At 58.8% G+C, this 7805-nt stretch overlaps 1 protein-coding gene across 2 annotated transcripts in view; it reads right to left on the bottom strand.

The window, feature by feature from the left end:
• Positions 1 to 251: 251 nt before the first annotated feature.
• The window catches only part of Kcnh2 (potassium voltage-gated channel subfamily H member 2), a 31493-nt gene continuing 23939 nt past the window's right edge, over positions 252 to 7805 (bottom strand). For both annotated transcript variants that reach the window (XM_076859520.2, XM_076859525.2), the window contains 10 exons: positions 7230 to 7658; positions 6292 to 6679; positions 5735 to 5934; positions 5014 to 5266; positions 3570 to 3763; positions 3169 to 3268; positions 2428 to 2700; positions 2159 to 2345; positions 1671 to 1848; positions 252 to 401 (listed from right to left, as the gene is read on the bottom strand). In XM_076859520.2, coding sequence (XP_076715635.2) covers positions 252 to 401; positions 1671 to 1848; positions 2159 to 2345; positions 2428 to 2700; positions 3169 to 3268; positions 3570 to 3763; positions 5014 to 5266; positions 5735 to 5934; positions 6292 to 6679; positions 7230 to 7658 — 2352 coding nt within the window. The remainder of the gene's footprint in view (positions 402 to 1670; positions 1849 to 2158; positions 2346 to 2427; positions 2701 to 3168; positions 3269 to 3569; positions 3764 to 5013; positions 5267 to 5734; positions 5935 to 6291; positions 6680 to 7229; positions 7659 to 7805) is intronic.

The following is a 7805-nucleotide window of genomic DNA, read 5'->3' as shown; positions in this document are numbered from 1 at the left end:
AGACCAGCTAATGCCCCCAGGGCAGTGGGGGGACCACAGACCCCCTGTCCACTGCCCGGCCCTGCCCCTGCCCCTCCCAGTGGGGCCCAGGGGACTTCAGGAGGAGATGGTCCCAAGGGCAGGGAGGAGCTGCTCCTTCACCGTCCTCTCCCCTCTGCGGCCAGGGCCTCCTGGGCAGGGCCTCCGAGGGGAGCGGCCCAGGCGGTGCCCTGAACCCTGGGTGAGCCACACATCTGTACTAGGCGGCCCCACTAACTGCCCGGGTCTGAGCCATGTCTGTGCAGAGGCTGGGAGGTGAGGGCCCCCAGCTGGCCCGGCAGGGAGAGGCGGCGAGTGGGGCCTTCTTGGGGAAGCTCTGGGACTCCCGGAGGAAGCTCCTCGAACGCCATGAACTGGGAAACCTGCAAAGAGGACGGAGTGTGAGCAGCCAGGCAGGACACGGAGAAGGAAGGAGGTGGAGAGGGCCAAGAGAATTCAGGCTACAGAGGTCAAGAAGCCCTGAAGCTCCTGTCAGGTGCACAAAGAGGGGCCTGAAGGGGACAAAGAGAAGAGCCATGCAGACAGCTGGACGGGGACAGCAAAGGGACACACACTGAGGCTGGAAGTAGAGAAAGGCCTCTAAAGGCAAAAGCCAAGGGAACAGAGGCAGCTGGGAGGAGCTGAGGGACTTCCCCCGGACAGAGGGCCTCGCTGCCCAGCCAGGGGAGAGACGAGGGCACAGCCTCTTCCTTCCCAGGGAATGGGACGCTGGATCCAAACCCAGTCTGGAATTAGGAGTCCCTGAGTTGGGACAGGAGCTAGGACAGAAAGAGAGATGAGGTTTCTTTCTGCAATTCTAGAAAGAACTCTGAGGACCTAGAAACAGAGGCAGGCTGGCGGCCAGGCAACTGAAGGCCAGGGAGAACGCCAGGGCAGGCGGGAGGGGTTTGTGGGTGCTGATGAGTGTGCTGGTGAGATCCCTGCGGGGGAGGCTGTGAAGGGAGACTGGCACATTTGCTGACGTGGGCCCTGGTGTCTGCAAACAGGAGCAGGCAGCATATGGGAGGGGGAGCCATGCCAGGTGGGGGGAGGAGGCAGATCCCAAGCTGCCTCTGGGAACCAGAGGAGCCCCCTTCTCCACCCTCAGGAACTGGTGCAAGGAGGCCCAAACACAGTTGTCCTTCAGAAGGCCAGAAATACATAGATCCTCTTAGGAGAGGACAAAGGGCATCTGAGGACAACCTCCATCAGAAGGAGATAAATGTAGGCCCAGGAAGTCCTGGCCCAGGGGCTTGGTCTCAGTACCATGGAAATGCCAGAAGCCTTCAAAGAGGGTGCTGTAGCATGGCTAGAGCAAAGAGCTAAGAGGGCAGATGTAAGACTGGGGATATGTCACCACAGCAGGGACCCGGGACACACTGGCACACAGACTCAGGCTCCTCAGTGAGACCTGGCCCTTCAGACAATACCAGGAGAGCCCGGGTAGCTCAGGCTCTGCTTCCCTGCTCCCAGCTGTCTACCTCCTGTCTTGTCCTCTCCAGCCTCTTGGTGGGACAGAAGATAGGAACCACCCCAGAGAAGACAGGAATAGGATGGGGGAGGCTGGGCACGAGGCCTAGCAGGAAGGGTGGCAAGTCAGGGTACAACTGCAGGACTGGGGGGGTGCTATGGGAGAAGGGCTGGGAACTCACCTGAGAAAGCGAGTCCAGGGTGAGGGTGGGGATGGGGCCCACAGGCAGCAAAGGGGAGGTGGAAGTGGGACCAGGCCCTGGGGTGGTCACAGCACTGTAGGCAGGTGGGACCAGTGTCATCTGCCTCTGTAGCAGCTGCAGGACAGTGGCCATGTCTGCACTCAGCCGGGTCTCCAGCCTGGAGCAAGAAGTAGGGAGGGCAAACTTGTGGCCATGGGGGGTGGGGGGATGTTCAGGAAGTAGAGATACCATTGTTGACTTCAGGACTGCCTTGGGGGCAGGGTCAACCCCAAGGTCCCTCTCCACTCTGGGTGTCGCAGCCCTGGCTCAGCTCTGAGTAGGAGAGGGTCCGGCTGCCTGGACCCACAGACAGGCCTGGACTGAGCAAGCGCCCTTTAGCCCACAACGTGGCCAGCACCCCACAGAACAGCTCCTGTATTCCCATATAGTGCAGCCCACCCCTACCCTCTCCAGGCATGCCAACTCACCTGTTGAGCTGCCGCTGGAGCGCGTCCAGCCTGCTCTCCACATCACCCCGGGGCCGGCGGCTGGGGCTGGACAGTGGGATGTTGAGGAGGCTGGGGGTGGGGGCGGGGCAGCGAGGCAATTCCTGGTACTGGCGGCCCCGGCTGTCCCCCCAAAAGCTGAAAATGTTGGACACCCCAGAGAAGGCGCCTGGAGCCAGAGAGTAGGGGTGAGGCCGGGAAGAAAGGCCACGCCCCCGCCCTTCGCGCGGCCCCCCTGGCCCCGCCCCTACCTGAAAGAGGGTTGCAGGTGTCACTGCTCTTCTCCCCGTCCTCCGTCAGGGGCTCCCCACCCAGTGGCTCTCCAGGGGGCCTGGGACTGGAGAAGGGCACCAGGCGGAGGGGGCTGGCGCTGCGACCTGGTTCCTCATCCTCACTGCTCTCGGGGCTGGAGGGGCCACTGGATGGGCTCTCCCCCCAGGACTCCCCCGGCCGGCCGCGGCTACTCTGCCCTGCCCCGGCCCGGCCAGGCCCCAAGGCCGACATCTCCCCTGGCTGCTCCGCGTCTGTGGGAAACAGAACGACTTCAGAGAGGGGAGAGAAGGGAAGAGCAGCAGGCGGCAGGGATGGAAACAGGAATAGAAGCCATCCCGGAAAAGGGCCATGCCAGGGCTGGGCCGAACTGCCTTTGGCTGTCTCCCGCTGACCACTGTCAATCACACTAACTCCCACACAGGAAACGGCACCCCTGGGCGGGGCTCTGGGGGACCTTCCCCATGGCTGGCCCCTCGCCTCCTTTGTCCTGCAGTGTCCCTGCCCATCAGTTCAAGGCAGCGTCCTCCAAGACTCAACCTGGTGCGGGGGTCTGAGGTGAGAGCACCTGCAGGGGAGGTGGCGGCTCAAGCGCGCCTTTAAGGACGGCAGCGTTGGAACAGCCAGGGGGCAGAGTGGGCACACCGCGCAAGGAACGGGAAGGTGTGAGGGGCCTGGACAGAGTGGACACTCGCGGCCCGCGCTCCCCTCCCCCGTCTCACCCTTGTCGGTGCGCCTCCGGAAGGACAGCTTGCGCTTGCGTTGCCGGTTGAAACCGCCCTCTAACTCGGCGCTGCCAGGGGAGCCCGGGATCATGTTGGTCTGGAACCAAGAATGGTGTCAGGGCCTTCCTCTGCCCTCCAGCCTCACCCAGGTCAGGTCAAGGCCCCTCATCAACATAGAGGAGGTGGGGCTCAGCGCTCCTGCTGAAGGAAATGCCCCCCTCCTTTAGGATTCTTCCCAGGGACAAGAGCTGAAGCTGGATTTCATAACCTACGGATACCACTGGATAGACAGGGAAATGGAGGGAGACAAGCAGCACACTCGAGGTCTCAGAGTGAAGGTACAGCCCCCAACTGGAGAAGGCAGCTCTTCTGGGGGTAGCTGGAGATGGCCAACTTACATCCCGCAGGTTGAAGGTGATCTCCAGGCTAGACCAGAAGTGGTCTGAGAACTCAGGGTACATATCCAGCACCTCTAGCAGGTCGTCCCGATGAATTTTGTGCAGGTCACAGTAGGTAAGGGCACGCACGTCCCCATTGGACTTGCCAGGCCGTGCATACAGGTTCAGAGGCTCTCCAAAGATGTCATTTTTCCCTGGAGGCCAGAGAGGACAGAGTTTTCAGCCCACCGGGCCAGCATCAGGAGGAGGCAGGTACTCCTTCGGGGCATTTCAGCCTGCCCCCAGCTACATAGCCAGGGGAAGCATCAGCCAGTCCTCCCTCCCCAACTCCCAGCAGGCAGGACAGGGCCAAGTGGCCTCAATGCCTGAGGGAAAAGGGGCCAGGAATTTTGGGTCTCCCAACAACTAGGACCCAGCCAAAAAGCCCACCTGGGATACTCCAGCTCTTCCTGTGGCCTTGACTTCCTTGGGTTGTAACCCCACTTCTAGCCCCAAGCCTCCATGTCCCAAACACCCTCCTAGCCAAACACTGCACCCTTATAAGCAATGTTCTTCAAGCTATAGATGAGAACACAATAGTGAATCGGGACCAGCATTTTTTTTTTTTTTTAACTGAAAGAAAACAGGGCCAGGGCCAGGTGCAGTGCGCACGCCTGTAATCCCAGCAGCTCGGGTGGCTGAGATAGGAGGATTGCGAGTTCAAAGCCAGCCTCAGCTTTATTGAGGTGTGAAGCAACTCACTGAGACCCTGTCTCTAAACAAAATACAAAATAGGGCTGGGAATGTGGCTCAGTGGTCAAGTGCCTGAGAGTTCAATCCCTGGTTTGGAAAAAAAAAAAAAGAAAGAAAAAAGAAAAGAAAAGAGGATAGCATACCATAACACAGCATAGAACAGAAAAAGTCGGAATGTACTACATGTAGTGACGTGTAGTGAAACTTTGATTTAGTTGTGTGGGGTGTATGTTTATTGACTGGGTGTATGTGTTTGTGCTGAGCTGAGAAATAAAAATCTAAAAATCTACTGTAAGCCATGGTCAAGAGTCTGGTGCATCTGCCCCTAAGGTGTACAGAACCAAGAAAAGAACAGACCAGGGCAAGAAGTCCCCAATGGCCACACCTATCCATGTGCACAGGCTGGGTAGAAAGGAAGGGGTGCGGGAGCTATATTGCATGGAATCACCAATGTGGTCTCTAGTTGGGCACTTCTCCCTCCACTGCTCACCTGGGAGGATTTAAATTTGATCCGACTTTTTTTCAGCAGCTCGACCCCCAGGGGGGGTTCCTCCCCGCTGCCCAGCTAAGAGGGCTGGAATTGGGTGAATTAAAGGGCCCGAGGAACCTGTCATCAGCCCTGGGTCCACAGCCTCCGTGACTGCATATTCAGAGGGCTGAGGCCTCTCTAGGCTACAGCTGGCATTTCCTATTCAATGCCCCCACCACGTACCCAAGATGGCCACAACGACATCGCCCCGCAGGATTTCAATAGAACCACGGGAGATGAAGTAGAGCGCCGTGAGCAGGTCCCCAGCGTGCACCAGCGTATCTCCTGGTGGTGCATGTGTGGTCTTGAACTTCATGGCCAGAGCCCTCAGGCAGCCCTTGGTGGCCCCGCGGAAGGGCTTGCAGTGCTGCAGCAGTGACCGATTCAGGTGCAGGCAGATGTCAGCCTGCAGGCACTCGGGGAAACCTTTCAGCACCTGAGGACAGGTGAGACCACTCAGGACACCCTCTCCTGGGACCCCAACCACTCCCCAGTCCACTGCCCCACACCTCTGTCTCCTCTAGGCCCCAGAGATCAGGATGCTTCCCAGAGCCTCAGAGGTCCGGTGTCGAGGGAAGCACCTGGGCTCCTACTCCAGCTGCACCACCTCTGGATGGGCACCCTTGGTCTCCAGACCTCCACTTTCTCCTGTGCAAGTGTAGAGACCCAATGCCTGCTTTCAGCTGTAGCAGGATTGTACGCCCTCCCCTATATAAATGGCCTGAGGGCTCAGCACTTGACCCAGTGGGAGGGGTCTCCAATAAAGGAGCTCTGTGAGATTGAGTTTCCTCCTGAGAAAAAGGAAGCCACCTGTTTCTCAGGGTCCCTCTTAGCACTGATTGGGAACATTGGAGATAGGCTTGCTGCACCAAGAGGTTCCCGCCATCAGCTACTGGCGCCTCACCGCGTTCATGTCGATGCCGTTGGTGTAGGACCAGGCGTGCTGGAAGTATTCCTCTAGGCGCTGACGCAGCGGGTTAGGAATCTGGTGAAAGCGGATGAACTCCCGCACCCGGAGCATCTGTGTGTGGTAGCGGGCGGTGCCCGAGTACAGCCGCTGGATGATGGCAGACACGTTGCCGAAGATGCTGGCATACATGAGGGCTGGGGGCGTGGGTGAGTGGGGCCGTCAGCATCCGCAGGGACCCCGCCCTCCCACGGGGACCCTCTGCTCAGGCCCTGCACCAGGTCAACGACACGACACCCGCGGTCCGGTCACGTCTCAGTCTGAGAGTGGATATAAACATGCTCAAACACACGCCATCCTTCAGCATTTCCTGCCCTGATTCCCAGACTCCAAACCATGTCATGGTGGTGGGCCCTGGAGTATCTAAGTGGGGGCGGGGCAAGGGGCGAGGAGCTCTAACCGCCTCTCTTCTTTCCACCCCACCACCCCACCACCCTGCCACCCACGACCAGCGCCCCGACCAAGCCCCCAGCCCCGCCCCTAGGTACACTCACAGCCAATGAGCATGACGCAGATGGAGAAGATTTTCTCCGAGTTAGTATTTGGAGAGACGTTGCCGAAGCCCACGCTGGTAAGGCTGCTGAAGGTGAAGTAGAGCGCTGTGACGTACTTGTCCTTGATGGAGGGGCCACCCAGGCCACTGCTGTTGTAGGGCTTGCCGATCTGGTCGCCCAGGTTGTGCAACCAGCCGATGCGCGAGTCCATGTGCGGCTGCTCCATGTTGCCGATGGCGTACCAGATGCAGGCCAGCCAGTGCGCAATGAGCGCGAAGGTGCACATGAGCAGGAAGAGCACGGCCGCCCCGTACTCCGAGTAGCGGTCCAGCTTCCGCGCCACGCGAACCAGCCGCAGCAGCCGCGCAGTCTTCAGCAGCCCAATCAGCTGAGGAAGATGCGAGGTAGATATTCAGTGTGGGAGCAAATAAGGAGGCGGGGGTGGGGTGGGGGAAGGGCATTGTGGCCCTTGGAGAGGGTACTGGAAGTAAACTCGCCAAAGACATCCTCCCAGAACCTTTCTAATAACTGAAGCCACTTGTAGGAAGCACACCTCCTACGCTGCTCCCAGCAGTGTCTCATTAATCTTTGGGCATTCTTTAGGACACACTGGTCACATTCCCATAATGAGAATTAAGAAACAGGGGCTCCAGAAAGTCCAACAGTCACCCAAAGGTGCCTCCCACTAGCTTCCAGGGCACTGGAAGTGTTAGAAAACTGTACTTTGGGTGGACAAATTACAAAAAAGAGCCCCCTCTGGCCCCCTAAAGCCCTTTGAGCAGCCCATATGGAAAGGAGGCACAAGAATGGATTTGTTCAGGTACCCTCTTGCCTATGATGGCCATTTCTCCTCTTCTCCCCTCCTCCCACAGCATCTCTACACCCCCTCATGCCCTCCTGGCCTCTCCTCCCTCTCTCTGCCTCCCTATCGACCCCACCTCCTCAGAGCCAGAGCCAAAGATGAGCAAGTCAAAGGGGATGGCGGCCACCATGTCAATGAGAAACCAGCCCTTGAAGTAGTGGACAGCGATGCGGCCGGGGTGGCTGACCACCTCCTCGTTGGCATTGACATAGGTGGTGCGGAAGTTGATGAGGATGTCCACGATGAACATGATATCCACAATAAGGTCCACCACGGCCAATGGCTGGCAGGCGTAACCACAGTCAGGGGCCTGGGAACCCTCCTCAGTCTCCTTCAACAGGAAGGCAGCCGAGTAGGGCGTGAAGACAGCCGTGTAGATGACCAGCAGCAGGATGAGCCAGTCCCACACGGCCTTGAAGGGGCTGTAGTGCAGGATGGTCCAGCGGTGGATGCGTGGTGCCTGCAGCTTATATTCCGGCAACACATCAGCACCCAGAGACAGGACCTGGAATGGTAGGGAAGGTGCAGGTGAAGGACGAAGACAGGCCATGGAACCTCCTGAGTGACAGCTAGTGACATCCCTGCCAGAGCCAAATAGGGTAAGGAAGGAAGACCAGAAACATTTCCATCAGAATGCCCAACCCACAGCCAA

Source organism: Callospermophilus lateralis, chromosome 1 (genome assembly GCF_048772815.1).
Source record: "Callospermophilus lateralis isolate mCalLat2 chromosome 1, mCalLat2.hap1, whole genome shotgun sequence".
In the NCBI taxonomy this organism is placed as follows: domain Eukaryota; kingdom Metazoa; phylum Chordata; class Mammalia; order Rodentia; family Sciuridae; genus Callospermophilus; species Callospermophilus lateralis.
Note: the sequence above shows the minus strand (reverse complement) of the source record. Positions and strands in the feature narration are given on the sequence as shown.